The sequence below is a fragment of the Frieseomelitta varia genome, unplaced genomic scaffold, assembly GCF_011392965.1.
Source record: "Frieseomelitta varia isolate USP_RPSP 00005682 unplaced genomic scaffold, Fvar_1.2 scaffold_201, whole genome shotgun sequence".
Taxonomy (NCBI): Eukaryota; Metazoa; Arthropoda; class Insecta; order Hymenoptera; family Apidae; genus Frieseomelitta; species Frieseomelitta varia.
The window spans coordinates 168,567-185,139 of NW_025109762.1; the positions used below are offsets into that span (position 1 = coordinate 168,567).

The window sequence follows — 16,573 nt, forward strand, 5'->3', positions numbered from 1 at the left end:
AGACGCGTGCAGGCTTGTCTTCAAATGCAAGGTGATCATTTCGAGCATCTTTTGTAAAAGTAATTAAAACAGAAAATTCATTATGTCTCATAAACGAAGACAGATAGGACATATATATTTAAATGACTTTTTTTTCATTATTTTTAGGCGTACAATCAGCTCCCGAAGTAGGTCCCTTGTATAATCAATTAGGTCCAACTAACACAGAATCGTTTGGTGCATGATGTCGTCGGTGTACGTTCGACAAGGATAATTACGAAGGCCGATAAAGATGATTGATAATGATAATTACAAAGTTCGATTAGAAAAAAGGGGGAAAATATAATTTATTCTGCAAGAGTTATTGCGCTCCGTTTCGCGGCGGCTGTATCGATATTTATCACGCGAGTTCAGCTAAATTCCCCGCGAAATTAACTCGTCGGGAACTTAACGAGCATGATTAAATGGGGAAATCGTAGAACGAAATTGAATTTATCGAAATCTGTTCGTGCGAGATTACACGACGATTGGGAGAATTGACTTTCCAAAACCAACGTCGAACATTTCTATTGACTGATTAACTAACGCTAGATATTATTGTGTTTGTGAGCGAAGGGAGTTCACAAGACTCGACGAGCTTCTCAGAAATTAAATTGCCGCATCTTGTGTTGTGTTGAAGCCGCAACTCAATTTTCCACCAAGTTCTCAATTTCAGAGACAGATAAAAGATGGCGTGAATAATTATCAGTTTCAATGTAAACTTTACTTTTTCCCAAACTGCGTTTCTTCCTCGTAACTCTGCGTTGTTCGTAGCTCGAGCTACGTTTGTTGCGTGTTTCGTTATTTTTAAGAAGCTGAGCAGTCGAGCGTCCATTAAGCTCTCTCGTGGTTAAATCGGTTAGCTCGCGGGAAAAATTCAGTAATAAAGTGCTCTCCTCTCTCTCTCTCTCAACTGGCCTCGCTTATGCTCGTTTAACTCTACCGATTCTGCAATTCCTCCCGGTGACTGCGTTAATTTTAATTCAACTTCTCTCTCGATCTCGTCCCCTCGATCTTATCTGCCTCTGTGACCTTTCAGGTTAACTAGGTCGATTTTCGTAGAGAAGAGATATTCCGCTCTCCACCGAGTTGAAGCGTGTTTCACTTACCATCTCAAAATAGAAAATCGAAAACTGAATGAAGGAAAAAAAGAGTCAAACACTACGATGAGAGACGTCTTAACGGGGCAGGACAGTTTGACGGGTCTAAAAATTATGAATACTTTGGAGGGCTAGTAAAGAAGAAACTATACATTTGATCGACATGAGCTTTTGTGATTTATTTTAACATGTTATGAACTATAAAAAGCAACATTAAAAAAAAAAAGAGGGCTTTTATTTAACTTTTTAACGGCATCCTTTTACATAACTTTTTTTTACATTGTTTGTCGGTGTGCATGATTCCAGCCAAACAGGATTAGCTGCAACAAAAAGGCAAAAAAAGTTTAAAAGTAAACAATATTCTGTAGGGATTGACGATTCAACATTTTCATTTTTGTGAAAATTAGGAAAATAGCAGCTATTTGTTTTTGATGTATCGAAATTATGCCAAAGATTTCTACGTTTTTTGTTTATATGTTTCGAAATTGTTAAAAATTAAAAAAATGTTCGATCGTCCAATCCCTAGTAAATGTTACACCAAAGATACGTACCAAGTTTCCACAGTAATCGGTTGGTTAGATTCCGAGATATCTTGCAGACCGTTTCTAAAAACCTAGTTTCGAGAAAAACGCGTTGAAAGTTTCAGAACGTCATTTTTCATATGTATCCTTTACTTACTTTTTTCCCTTATATATCGCGGCTCACAGTTCTTACAATTCACAACTAAATTGAATCCAAGCCCCCTGATATTCGATTCGCCAAAAGTAATATTTGAATCACACGATTTACACTTTGTAATACTGCTTAAAGTAGGTAAACAGTGATACAAATTCAATTATTCTACATTCCGCGGATTTATTATTATATCTCAAAATAAGTCGTTTTAAAGGCTGGGACCTTTTGTATCTTATTTCCAACACTTCAAACTACAATTTAAATTTTCAAACTGTCCTGATCCCTTAACGAACAGTAAGAAAGCAGAATCCCGCAGGATTTCTTTAGCGTTGTTCTTCGATCGAAGCTTCGACCATCTCGACGTAACTCTACGAAGTTTGAAGTTGATCGAACGTGAACGATGTTTAAAGAGCTGGGGTACGAAAAGTGATGGCTTTGGTGGATTAGCCGATAAGCAGGAAACACGCAGGAACAGTTCAGTTATCGCGCGAATGAGGGATTATCCTACGGTCCATTGCGATTCAATCGAACAGAAATAGGAAGTGGCCAGGTTCAGTTACGGTGTTCGACTCGCTATTCGCAACCCTTGGCAGGCTCCAACGTTAGCAGAATCGTCGTTCTCGTTTACACGAGAATTTTCAAGTCGTAGTATAATTGTTTCTCTTTCTGTTCCCCTTCACGTTATGTAACCACCTCGTGCAAAGTTCGATTGTAAGAAATTGGAAGTTGCGTTAACTTCAACCGGCAGAGAGAGAGAGAGAGAGAGAGAGAGAGAGAGAGAGAGAGAGTTAATTATCTAAATTGAGCTAATTCTCCACATTGTAAATAAATCACTTTTGCTATACACTGCTCGTCTACTACAACGTGCCATTACTCCACGTTTTATTGCTTTTTATACGTCGCAAGAACCAAAGATTGGAAAACGATGCAAATTTATGGACGTTGTACGAACAGTTTTATATAATCTCCGAACGCGACTGTTTGCTTGCGATACCCGCGATCGTACATGAAAACGTGATTAAATTCAATTTGACACGGGGCACGCGTAGCACGGGAGGACGAAATAAAAAGAGAAAAAAAGGGAACAGAGTGGCTGCGCTACGTCTGATTTTTGCGCACCGTCGAACGATAGTAGAGACGTTCAGGCCCGCGGGGGGGACGCGTTTTAAAGTATGGGTAATAAAACTCGGGAACGCGATATGTTCAAAAACAGCACCGCGTGCACACGTCGATGCTCCAATAACACGTCGTTCCTTTGAACGGAAAAAATTCGCGGTGTACAAAGCGCGAGGAGGGGTTGGAAAAAAAGGAGAGAGGAGGTGAAAAAGAAAGAAAAAAGAAAAAAAAAAAGAAAAAAGAAATGCGAAAGAGAAGAGGAAGGACGAGAGTCCACGCGAGGTTCGGTGAACTCTCGTTGCACGCCGGATAGGAATTAACACGGTGCTGCTCGTGCATTCCCGCAGCTCCGATTCCGCGTGGATATCGATACTTTCACCGTGAATCCGCGCGCGCGTACCGTGTTTCCACGTGCGTGTACGCACAGGTGGGTCACGTTTCTCGCCTACGCTTCCAGTGCATAATGCACTTGCTTTTTCACCGCCACGTGTGTGTAAGTTACACGAGCTTGTTTCAATCTTTTCGAAGACGAAATTTTGTAAATAAGTAAATTTCATAGATGACAACGTGACCAGTGGGCGAGAGATTATCTGGGAAAATTGTCAAGTTCACAACACGAGCCTTTCAGTTTCTTTCCTTTAATTAATGCCAGCTGTAGTTTTGATCGACACGATCGCCTAAGACGAGATCTAAGGCGAAAAATTGGAGTAAACAGTTTCGTTTTGAAGTTTCATTTGGAATTGCGCAGAGTCTGGAGATGTTCAGATACTTGTACGAATACGTGTGGGCGTGATTCACGAGTGTGTACGATCGCGCATGTACATACGTAGCGCGAATCGTGATATTCTCTCTGCCGATGGCAAAAGTCTCGGGCGGGGGGGAGGGATTCGCTGTGACGAGTGGAAAACCGAGAGAGCCGCGCACTCTAGGTCTGCGTAACAGCTAGTGTGGTCCTCTGTGTTTGTTACTTTGGAACACTCGAGCTGAATCGATTCGAGAATTCGTATCGTTCTCTCGTTGCAATCGCGATGCTCGTTATCGAGCAAAATCGATATTTTTAAAGGTCGCAGGCGATCTTTGAAGAGCTGTCATGGCAGAGGAATTTTCTTTTTCCTTTTTCGAGCGTGTAGAAACAAAGTATATTTTCTTGAGAGTCAGAGAGAGAGAGAGAGAGAGAGAGAGAGAGAGAGAGAGAGAGAGAGAGAGAGAGAGAGAAAGTTTAACTTCTTGCGCTGGAATGACGTGCCACTTTTTGTCCCCAAATTGCAATATTTTCTCAGTTTTAAGCATATTTAAGTATAACCTAGGCAGAACAAGTAACAAATTTATCACTTATCAATAATTTTTACGACGACGTTCTACCGACGAGTTCAAAAGAGAAAGAAAGCGACGAATTTATTCCGTACGGTTCGGTCGCTCGTATGGTCCGCAATCAGTGCTGCCAGCGCAAATGGTTGAGCAGTTAATTGTACGTTTTCGAATTGTGTCTTACGGCAAGATTTGTAACAGAAAAGATTTCCCTCCGACTCTTCGCTGTTCGGACGCTGTTCGCTGCAGTTATTTTTATACTTAAAAGTGGTGAGGAATTCGAGGTAGTAGTCCTTACCTTAGAGCGTGAAATTTGCTCGTCGTTAATTGATTAGTATCGCTCGTCACACGTTATTGCAATTTCGTCGCAGATTGCCCGGGAATGAATATCGGCGGGGTAGAGAGAACCGGATGAAATCGACACAGCGTTTTCCACCCCCCTCCCCCCCCTGCCCCCCTCCTGCGCATCATCGATGCCCGCTGGCTTTTCGAGCTTCGATGCGATTATCATGCAATAGACAGTTCAATTTCTCTCTGTTTCCCACGATGATACGGTATTAATTTCGAAGATCGATGATTGCTGATTATTAATTAACTAGCGCGACCTGGGCGGCGGTATAATCGTGCAAACAAAAAGGCAAATATCTCGAGGCCATTTGACCGACGCGGGCCATTTATTATATATAATTTCGGCCCGATGATTTTTTCCCTCGCGCGTGAAAAGATTTTTTCTTCCCTTGTTAATAATAATCCTTTCTTCTCTCTTTGTAATCACTCTGTTTCAACGTTTCAATTACGAATTCGGCTGCTTAATTCGGTGCTCGGATCTTCTGAAGTTACAAGTTACTTGAGCTGCCAACTGATTGCGGACCATAACGAGTGACCATAACCGTACACAACAATTCGTCGCTTTCTTTCTGAGCTCGTCGCGATGATATCGCTGGTGGATAGAAATGATTGAAAAGTAATAAATTTGTTATTCGTTTTGTTTACTTAGAACCGAGGAAATATTACAACTTTGGGACAAGAAATTCTCGACGTGGCACGTCGTTCCAGCGCGACAGGTTAATAATTAAATTGGTTTTATTAACGGTAACAAGCTCGATAGCAAAGCAGTTAAAAACACCCTTTGTATTTTTAATTCTACAAATTGATGAAGTCGGGAAGACGGTCGTCTGTGTCCGATTATCGCGCAAGAGCTTAAAATTGGTCTCCTTGTTTTAAATATTCGTGCTCGTCGACTAATTGATCGCCAACCAGATTTTTCGCTCCGAGTTCCGACTGGCTGAGAAACACATACATTTCGTTCTTCTTTTTCCGCCTGTTCGGTCTTGCCGAACAGAATGAGGATCAAAATGTGATGCGACAAATAAATTCATCGAGCCAGGGACAATAAACTCCTATCTTGTAACTTTCTCTACGGCAGGGACCTCCCTCGACCGTATTTCATATTTCAAACTAACATTTCCGTATTGTAGACATATTTGACTCTTCATTCCAAGGCTCGATGAGTTCTTTATCGCATCGGTCCCCACCATAAACAGGACACTAATAAACCGGCAGGACACGGAAGATAGAACCGTTAGTTCCAAGAAGCAATTGTCAAATTTACTTTTTAGAACTGACCCTGAAAATGTTTGGAAAAATCCACCTTTCCGATCATAGGATGAGGGCTCGGATATATAAGAGCCGACTCCGAAACAAAATACAACAGTCTTATTCTCATTTTCAAATCAGCAAGAAAACCTCCCGCGTGTCTGCCGGTTCGCGTCCCCAAACCCAGTGTATTCCAGGGTAAGAACAATTTAGAGAACAAAAAAGAATACTCTTGTTTTTTTTTCTAATCTTTCTAATCGTTCAGTGCTCAATACATTTCTGTGAGTGAATATTCAAAAAAAGTGTTAGTCGTAGGATTCAATTCACACTCCTTAATCAATATCACAATTATCGCTCGTACGTCAAAGAAAGGAAAATACGTAGAACCAGATCGGCACGCTACACCGCCTTATTTTTTCTTCTCCCCCTCCCCCCTCCCCCCACCTCTTTATCAAACTATTTCGATCGTTTCCAGTGGTTGATTTTAATCCGCGGTGGAAGATCTTGTTGCTCGTTGTATTATCGAAATAAATTTCACTCGGCGAGAGAACTCTCTTCTCTCGTCTCTGCGTTTTATGTTTTACGGTTTACGTACCGATTTATCGACGTATGTACGAATCGAAGACTCGGCATACGACTGATTCAAGGAATTTCCAGAAGAATTTCGAGCAGAATACCAGACGGACTTGCGCGACATTCCACAATTCTTTTCGAGAATCTTTCGAATCTTTGATGATCCAATAAAATGGTAGAAACGAAGAACTGGGAATGATTTAAAAGAATAATTGTCGCTGGCTCGCGTCTAACGATGCGAAAGATTTGCTTTGAGCGATAGGATAGAGATAGTTTTCCATTATATTTAAATAAATATTTGTACTCATTTAAATATAATAAATTTATATGTAATATTATATATAATTAATATATAATTATTATATATATATTTATGTTTTCCATTATATTTAAATAAATATTTATACTCATTTAAATATAATAAATTTATATGTAATATTATATATAATTAATATATAATTGTTATATATAATATTATATATAATTAATATATACATTTATGTTTTCCATTATGTTTAAATAAATATTTATACTCATTTAAATATAATAATTATTATGTATGTAGTATTATAATTATTATAGTAGCATAGTATTATCATTATATATATATAAATTTATTATTATTATAGTAGTATAGTATTATAATTATATATATATATAAATTTATTATATTTAAATAAATGTAAATATTTATTTAAATATAGTGGGAAAAAAGTATATATATAATAAATTTATATATAATAATTAATATTTTTATATTTAATATATATTAATATCGATTTTGTCATATTATTTTGCTACGTGTCACCGAAAGAGGAAAGTTAAAAAAAAAGAGACTCACGCAATTTGGAAATTCATTATGGATATACTATTGACGCGTACGCTTCATTTGTCGCTTCAATTATTTCAGAACAACTAATCAAACCTGAAACAAGCAGCAAAGTCGCTCGAGCAGCGCGGATGGTATAATTTTAATTTCGTTATGTCAGGTTCATTTTATCGAAGATACTTGAGAGACTAAGGCGTTTCTCCATAGTTAGCATGTTTTAAGCAATTTCTTCAGATCGAAAGGGATCCCGAGGAGGTCGAAGGAATTTGCATCGTCTCGATGTATAGCTGAAAGCTCTCCCCAGTGAAAGGAAAGCTTTCTCGGCGAAGCTTCGATCTTAAACTACAGCTTGTTTCCCGTCTTGAACTCCAATGGATTTTCCCATCCATTTAGTTCATTTTCTTGCTCCCTTGCGAGACGGGAGCTGCGCGTTCCAGAGTTTTCTTCACCGTTTAACCGTGCCAGTTTCCTTTATCTATCGCGAGTTATGACACGGCTGTCGACGTCGCAGCTGCTGGGATATTGATAATGCGATAATGATATTCGGCTATCTCGACGATCGAAATTCGTGTTAAGGAGTGAACTACGATTACGCTCTCCGGCGTGACGATTATGCAAGCTGTTTATTCAACTATCGAAACATTCGTCGACCGTGTTTTCGTCGCGTTCGAAATCAAAAAATTCCGTGTCGCGTTGGTGAATTTACTTTTCAAAATAAATTTATTACTTGCGGAATAATACACGCTCGAAATAATACATGTTCCACGCGTATTCGAAAACTATCGATATATATATCGTGCGAATCGTGAATGAAAGGTATTCCGCGGGTTAGGTCACATCATTTTTCCCCACAGAGAACCTTCGGCGTGTGATCGTTACTGATACTGCATACTTGTATTACGTTACAGCGCCTTACGAGGGTGGAATATGGAAGGTGAGAGTTCACTTGCCCGAGCACTACCCCTTCAAATCTCCTTCGATCGGCTTCATGAACAAGGTGTACCACCCTAACATTGACGAAGTCTCGGGCACAGTGTGTCTAGACGTAATAAACCAGGCTTGGACTGCCCTTTACGGTACGTATTTACACGACCCTCAAATTTAATCATCCACACCTACACACAAACCCCCTCCCCTTCGGTACGTATAAATCACACGTGCAACATTCTGAACAAATTTAACCAAAGACCACTCTCTCGTTTACTGTTGCAGATTTGTCGAATATATTCGAGTCTTTCCTACCCCAATTGTTAACATATCCTAATCCAATCGACCCATTAAATGGCGACGCAGCTGCCATGTATCTACACAAACCTGAGGAGTACAAGAAGAAAGTAGCAGGTGAGTTGAGAGGAGTCTCCTCGGCGCCGTGACACGCCGAAATATATATATATATATATATATATATATATATATATATATATCTGAATATCTGTAGTATCTTTTAGTATCTTTCTCTGCGTTCACGAATCTGCGTTTACGGGTTTTCGCTGGTCAGTTAACGTTCTCGCGATGGAAAATCACGAGGAGGCAGCTTGAGCTAGCTTCGGGACGCGTCGAATGAACGTACGAGAAATATATCAGCCCGGGGATGCAATTTCCTTCTTGATTTCTTGGCAGATTACGTGAGGAAGTACGCGACAGAGGAGGCGCTAAGGGACCAGGAGAACAGCGGTACCGAAAACGGAGTGTCGTCCGATAGCGAGTCTTCGATGAGCGACTTCAGCGAGGACGAGGCGCAGGACATGGAGTTGTAACCAAATATTTTACCATCCGTACCCATATCCTTAATCTCGATTCCCTGTAAACTCCGATCGCTCGTCCTACCAAATAGATGCTTACATTTCGAACCTCCGAACCTCACTATCGGTTTAGCTACGTGGCACACTCGTCACTTTGTTTCGTAGGGGAACGTTGAACCGCGGCCAGGTTGTTTGTTAATTAATCGGGAGGTAGAAGGGAAAAAAGAAAAAAAAAAAAAAGAAAGAAAAGAAACGATGGAGAGGAACCACGTACGTGCGAAAGAAGGAAAGGAAAAATGAAAGAAAGCAAAATAATAATAATAATAATAATAAGAGAATTCGCAGGAAACGAGAAAAGAGTATATAAGAATAGCGACGTATAACGTTGAAGAGAGAATATTCGCTTTTGGAGTTCTCTTTACGCAAGAGAGCAGCGCTCTCGTCGTCATCGTGTGTACTTTTTTTTTTTTTTTAATTATAAAACGAGGCACGTTTGCGAGAAGAAGAAATGGTACGCGCCGTTTTCGAGAAAGAAACGTTGCATCTCTCATTTTTTTTCTTCTTTAGTTTTCTTTTTTTTCTTTTTTTTTTAAATTCATCGCCTTTATTTTTCGAAACTGTCGATTGACCCATCGAAACGTCGAGTCTTTCAGATTGTTCGCGGTCTGACTGTGGCATATCGCGGTCCGATCGGACAATCGGTTGATTTTTCGTTCGCACGGGATTGCACCGCGAAACTTTCGCGACGAATTTCCACGAGCGAAGTTGTTTCTTTTCCTCCTCTCTCTCGCCCCCCGTTAAATATTTCAGTTTGGTTATTCGTCCACGGTTTTCGAATCCTTCGTCGAGCTCCCTATCGTTTTTTTCTGTTTCTTTCTTTTCCTCCCCCCTTTCCCAGTTATGAACGTCGAAAAAGAAAAAAGAAAAAAAAAAGAAAAAATACGGCGCACTAACGCGAAACGAAGATTCCATTCGCTAGAACAAGTTTCGTTGTACATCTTACGGGTGTTACGTTTGTTATTCTCTATCTCTCTGTGCACTCTCATTATTCGTTTCATTCGAGCAAGCAGCGGAGGCACGATGCACATGCAATCTCGAATCGACATCGATTTCGAGATGAACGTCTGTCTCTCGTGTTTTTTTTTTTTTTTTCTCGAAAAAATGCTTGCTCGTAGAGTAACGACTCTTTTGTAATTTCCGCGGGAAATTTGTCGCGGGGCTATTTTCAAATTGATGAAACTCTGAATCCGATGAGTTAACGGTGCGATAGAAATTGTAAAAAAAAGAGAGAGAGAAACGTTAGTGTAATCCTTCTTTTTTTTTTTTTTTTATCATGGCTCAAAATTTGTTATGACTTCTCGTCCCAGATTCAATGTCAGAAAAATATCTGTTGTTTTTTTATTTTTTTTTTTTTTTTATGTTGAAGATCGTGCGAAACAGAAACGAAACGAAAAAAGAAAAGAAAAAAGATACGAAATGGAAATAGGTGCTAGGTCCATCTTCCTCTTTCTGTTCTGTCATCACCATCCCTGAACGTTTCCCTCGTAGGGCACAGCAACGAGAAAAGGCTTCGTCAACAGTGTTGAGGACACTGACAAATCTACGATATAAACGGCGTTTAAGTAGCGATGTTAATGCCGGAACGTCTCAGCCACAGTTGAAATCTGCCCGATCAACGTTTTTCGACGGAAGGGAAACGATCGAAGACACGAGTCACTTTCGAACAGCCTCGGCCTCCTCCTGTCTCGAGACACACGCGAACACATCGAACGTACGAATTTTCGGAGAATTGCGAGAGGACAACGGCGCGACGTACACACCGGAATTGCGCCAGTATTCGGAAATGGATGTAGATTTCATTCACTCGGGAGGAAATCGAAGCAATCTGGACACAACCGTCTAACGACTCGCCCGCGAAAATTTCTCTGGTGATACACTTTCACGGTTATTTTATCATAAAAAAAAAAGAAGAAAAGAAACCAAAAANAAAAAAAAAAAAAAAAAAGAGAAGAAGAAAAAGGAAAAGAAAAATAGAAACAAATTTAGAGTAATGAGTATTGTTTGTATAGAAATTTTTCTAAACGCGTGACGTTTGACATTAACTTTTCGTCAAATTTTTAGTCGTAACGAGAGAGTCCGCTTAGTAGATAAAGATAACAAATTTTATTGGAGCGTCGTGGCGTGCAATATATATATATATATATATATATATATATATATATATATATATGTATATGTATATGTATATATATATATTTTATTTGTGTCCGCAAAAGAAAGGATGGAAAAGAGGGAAGAAATGTTTTTTTTTTCTTTTGATACGATCGATATTTTTTAGAGGTAGCTTTAAAACCGCGCGTTTCATGAAGCATCGTATTTATGTATCGTATTTTTTTCTTTTTTTTCTTTTTTTTTAAGTTCTATCGACGTTCGGCTTAACCGAGAGCGAGAACAAAGTATACATTGGGATAGAATCAGCGAGGAGAAAAGGGAACAGATGGACAAATGGAAAAAGTATATTATTTAGTGGAAATAAGATAATTTTTTTTTATGATATACATGGAAAGAACTCGTATTAAACGGGAGAATATTAATTTGTACAAATCTTGGTGCACAATAATCTTTGTTTAGTTGTAACTCGCTTCAAATTGATCTCTCTCTCCTTTTGCGTGGTTTACGTGTATGCAATATGATCAACTATACGTACAAGTATAGAACATGATATTTTAGTGCCTTCTCAGGCAGAAAATTGTGCCTTATTATATGGGTCTCTGTAAAAAAGAAAAGAAAAGGAAGGAAGGAAAAAAAAAAGAGAAAATTTTATTGGTGAACACATCATATTCGGTGGAAAAGGAAAAACGACGAGCACACATACACATATACAGACACACACACAAACACACAAACACACACACACACACACATACACAGAGACACACATTAACAATTAAATCAGTCGCTGGAAGCTCGCAAAACTAATATAGCGTGTGCTTTTATTTTCGAATATTGGAACAACGTCGAAGAGCAGTGTTGAACTTTGTATAAGCTGTTTTTTCTTTTTCAAACAATCGAAGATTGTTCGGCTGGTTTGGAGCGTGCTGTGATTAGAGAGAAATTTTATTAGAGAATGAAGAAAGAAAAAAAAAAAGAGAAACAAAAAGAAAACAGAAAAGGAAAGAAAGAGGAAAAGATACGATAAATTTTTATCAAAGAAATATTTATAAGATAACTCGAAATTTTTTCGTCTGTACTTTCGCAATAGGTTCACTCTTTAGTTTTTAATGAATAAATTTAATATTATCGTTCTATTATTATTCGTGATATGGGCGCGGCTATCGTTCTCTCCTTGACGCATGTTTCGTGCCCTTTCTTTCGCAGAAATTTAGGGACTTTGCATATTTCATTTCTCTTTTTTTTAATTTTCAACGAGTCGCAAGTGTTGTTAAGATCTTGATCTTTTCTTTTTTAATTTGTCACACGGTTTTTATTTTAATCGGGTCGCGGAACGAATTTGTAAAATGCGATAGCTGCGTCCACACGTTTTTTAAATTGTTAATCTGTGTTTCCTTTTTGTTTAAGGAAATGAAATACATTTACGTGGAAGTAAGAACAAAAAAAAAAAAAAAAACAATTTGAAAAAAAGGAAAGGGAAAAAATAACATTGTCATTTAGAATTTACAATTATTTATGATTATTTAAGACGTGCTTTCGTGGAATTTTTCGTATGATTCGCAGTGACTCTATCCGTTTGGTGAACTGTATAGCATTGTATCTACTGATTAGAGAAATGACTATTAAAATGGAGTGAAACTGACACGGCGTTTGTATGGCTTATTAGGCGTTCACATGCCTTTTCGACGTCTTTCGCAGCCACTGTAAAAGATTTCTATGTAAATTACATTCGTTTCATTTTGTCATATCTTTCTTTTTTTTCTCATCTCGTCATTGTGATATATTCGTGCATCGTTTTACCTTTGAAATTTCATTCGGGATAACACACGAAAGAAACAGGAAGAGAGAAAAGAAAAAAAAAAAAAATAACACAGAAGAGCAAACGAAAACGATTTGACAACACTCACGTTCAGGCGTATGTATTTGTTTTGCCAAAACCTTCAGGTATACAAACACAAAAAGCAGTGATTCTTTTCTTTCTCACGATCACTTTGTATTTAGAAAGTCCGTTTGCAATTCTTAACAATAATTTAGAGTAATTTCTCTCGGGTGTTTATTTGTGCTCTGTACGTCTTCGTAGAACACTCTCTTTACTTCCAAGTCAGCTGATGTAATAAGCTTTAATTCTCTTTAGACGCGTTGTGCAGACGCTTATGTTCTTTTTTAAGACTTCGTTAAGTGATAAGCAAAAAAGGATCGAACGGGTAAAAAAAAAAAAAAGGAAAAAAGAAAAGGAAAGAAAGAAAAAGGAGAGCGTGCGTTTTCACAGATTACAGTGATCGAGGTAAAAGTCGCCTTCACAGATCTCACATTATTTACTTTTATACATGTAACATAGGTTTATCGATTATTAATTATATGTTATTATCGATCGTATTCGCACAACTCTATTATGTATATGGTTTTACTAACCGATTGTTTAACCAACCGAAAGGATAGTTTTAATAATCATTTTTTATTTTTTTGCAATTGTTGTTTGTCTCTCCTTATGTTTATTACTTATACGTCTTACTGCATCTTCTATCGTGTAAGTTAATTGGACGATTCGTTTGTTGTTGCTACACACCATCACCACCGCTCGAAAGTTTGGGATCAGTTATCTTTATGATTAACATTTGTACTTACGAAATTCTGATAACTTCCATGATAATTTCTGGACACGCGTTGACACACTCGCCATTTTGTCCAGTTTTTCATTTCCTAAGTAATTCAATAGAATTAAGATTATACGATCTTGTCGTTGTAAAATGCTGTGTTGTAATGTTATTTTATTAAAGTAGAGAATAATAATGACTGTACAATGAAAGAAACTTTCCTCTATCTCACTTTCTTCCATAGAAATGTGTCTGAAGCTGACCCAAAAACTTTCGAACGGTAGTACCTAATGCATCCATGCCTTCCACACGCCTCGATCGTGCACTCCTCAAAGAAAAATTCTTTATTTATCATTCACGATTCATTTGAGTCATCATGTCAATTGCCATTGCAAACCAGACATCGCATCGTTGCTTGTGTTTCTGCACTAATATTAATGTCGTCTCGTTGGCAGAATATCGAGAACAAAAAACCCAGATGTATAGAGCAATAGTCTCGTTTTCATTTTCTTTTCCCCTTGTTTTTTTTTTTTTCCTAAGAAAAAAGAGAACGCAAATAATACAAAGGAGTCGTTGATCTACGATCGAACCCGACGTCCGCGATTATGATCGCTAGTCAAGACCGATTGTCAGACGGGGTTGTGACAATGATTTCTCAATCGGCGGTGCGATCGAGTGCAAGTTGAAAGACAAATGTCTCGCTGGTTTTAAGATTTCACTCGCGGGAAAATGAATGAGACGCAACGTAAGTAAGTATCGTATACGTGTGAATACACGATCGTGGGACAACTCCAAAAGCAAGCAGTGACGAGCAATGCCATTCGTTGCCAAAGCGAGTGTCACTCGGTTCATTACTATTCTGGTGAGGGGAGGCGGTCCACGTTTCCGCTTTGTTCCGTGAACAATCACTGACCATTCGTTAAATGTTTTCGTGTTACTATTCACAAATCTCTCGGATTTAAGGCTCACGGCGTGCTGTTACGACTCTTCATCGTAAAGCCACGGCCGGGGCCCCGACATTTTAGACGTAGCTGCAAAACTACGCGACATTTCATTGTCAGAGCAAGAACAGTCGTATATATACAGATAGAGTCTTGATATTTCAACGACCAATTAGTGAGAGAAATGCAACGGATTGTCCGAAAAAAACGTTTGAAAATAATTGAGGATCGCGAGCCATATTTCTTATTGAAATTGTATCGGGTTGATTTAGTATTGATTGACATTTAATGTAAAAATTTGAAGCATCTCTATCAGATTCAACTATACTCGGGCATCGAAGCAAAGAGAGAATCAACGAAAATACTTTAATTGGAGGAGAATCAACTCTTCAGAGACAGACTGGGTTATTGGATACTCGAAGCGAAATTTTCACCCTTCCTTCTCAATGTTTATTTCTATTAAGAACTGTTTTAACCGTTCGACTTGACAAATGATTGCAACCATTACCAAAGATATTGATAAATATTCCAAGAGTATTCGAAGGCAAGCCAGTTTGTCCGCAGATGACAAGGGAATATGGTCGATCCCATGAGAAATTGAATGTTCACATAGTTGTCACGGCTATTGTTGCTCCGTCATCGAGACTCAACGATTGTTTAAAAAAATTCCCTTCCTTCGTAACGCCGCTTAGTTTCTCGATTGTGAAATTAACTTCGAGCGATATTACATCCTCCCACCTTCGGATAAATTTCATCGAGACAAGGAAATAGCAATATTTTTGCTACTCGTTCGTAATAACTATATCGTCGATGTTATCTAATGTGTTAATGACGATGCCATTCGTACGCATTCGCAATAATGGTTGGTTAAAACTATACAGAAAAACTTATCGTTATCCTCGTCGGTCAGAAACGATCGAAGCTAGTTTTACACAAGATTACCCAACAACGATGCTATTACGTTAAACGGAGAATATATATTCGATTCGAGATTCCTCCATCTTCACCGATCCTTTGCATTTTAATTCTTCTTCTTCTTCTTCTTCTTCTTCTTTTTTTCTTCTTTTTTTATTTCATTACGATCTCTAGTCGTTGTGGAAACATTCTCGAGCCTCTTCGTCTTAAGTTTAGGTAACGATATGCGAATTTTCGAATTTGGATATCGAGATTGCTAAAGCCAAAATGCTTTTGAATTAAAAATCAAACGAAACTTAACAATAACTACATGATTATTATTTATATCATTACGTTGTTGAGCGTTTTGCAATGTCTTGTCAAAAAAAAAAAAAAATAAATAAATAAATAAATTTCACGGCACTATACGCGAAATCGATATCCAATATGGTCGATATACAATTAATGAATTCGTACGCTTGTTCAGCCCTGTGTTTCAATGTTTCAGCATGAACGAAGAGAATCGTTGTTTCAAATTTTCTTCGTTTGTCAATTGTCAATAATGTACTTACTGTTAAAATAACGACCGCACCGCGAGAAATAATCATCTTCGTGTCGTCGAGGTGCGAGACCGGTGTTTCTTTTCCCCGAGGAAATAATTGAAATTAAGTTTCGGGTATTGAACAAAACGAGTAAATCGCGAAATATATTCTCCAGTGATGTACGCTGTAATATTTCGAAATTTGTAAGCGTAGTTATGCGAGATGGGATGGCGGAGGCGGAAGTCGAGGAACATCCTACTCGATCGTCTGCAGCCGATCGTAAAATAGTTGATATATAAATGTAATAATACATATATGTGATGAATGGTCAAGAGAAAGGTGGTGCACAATAACAGGAGAAAAGAGTGAAACGATAAAAAAAAAAAGGGGAGGAAAAGGAGGAAACGGAAGAAGAAACATATTTTCTTTTAGGCGACTTTTAATCGGTCGGTCTTGGATTTTTCGCAACTGTT

At 38.3% G+C, this 16,573-nt stretch overlaps 1 protein-coding gene across 3 annotated transcripts in view; it reads left to right on the forward strand.

Moving 5' to 3' along the window:
* LOC122526887 (ubiquitin-conjugating enzyme E2 H) overlaps positions 1 to 9,248 on the forward strand; it is a 41,514-nt gene extending 32,266 nt beyond the window's left edge. For all 3 annotated transcript variants that reach the window (XM_043650514.1, XM_043650513.1, XM_043650515.1), the window contains 3 exons: positions 8,124 to 8,291; positions 8,428 to 8,556; positions 8,836 to 9,248. In XM_043650514.1, the coding sequence (XP_043506449.1) occupies positions 8,124 to 8,291; positions 8,428 to 8,556; positions 8,836 to 8,972 (434 nt within the window). In that variant the 3' untranslated portion in view covers positions 8,973 to 9,248. The remainder of the gene's footprint in view (positions 1 to 8,123; positions 8,292 to 8,427; positions 8,557 to 8,835) is intronic.
* Positions 9,249 to 16,573: the final 7,325 nt, after the last annotated feature.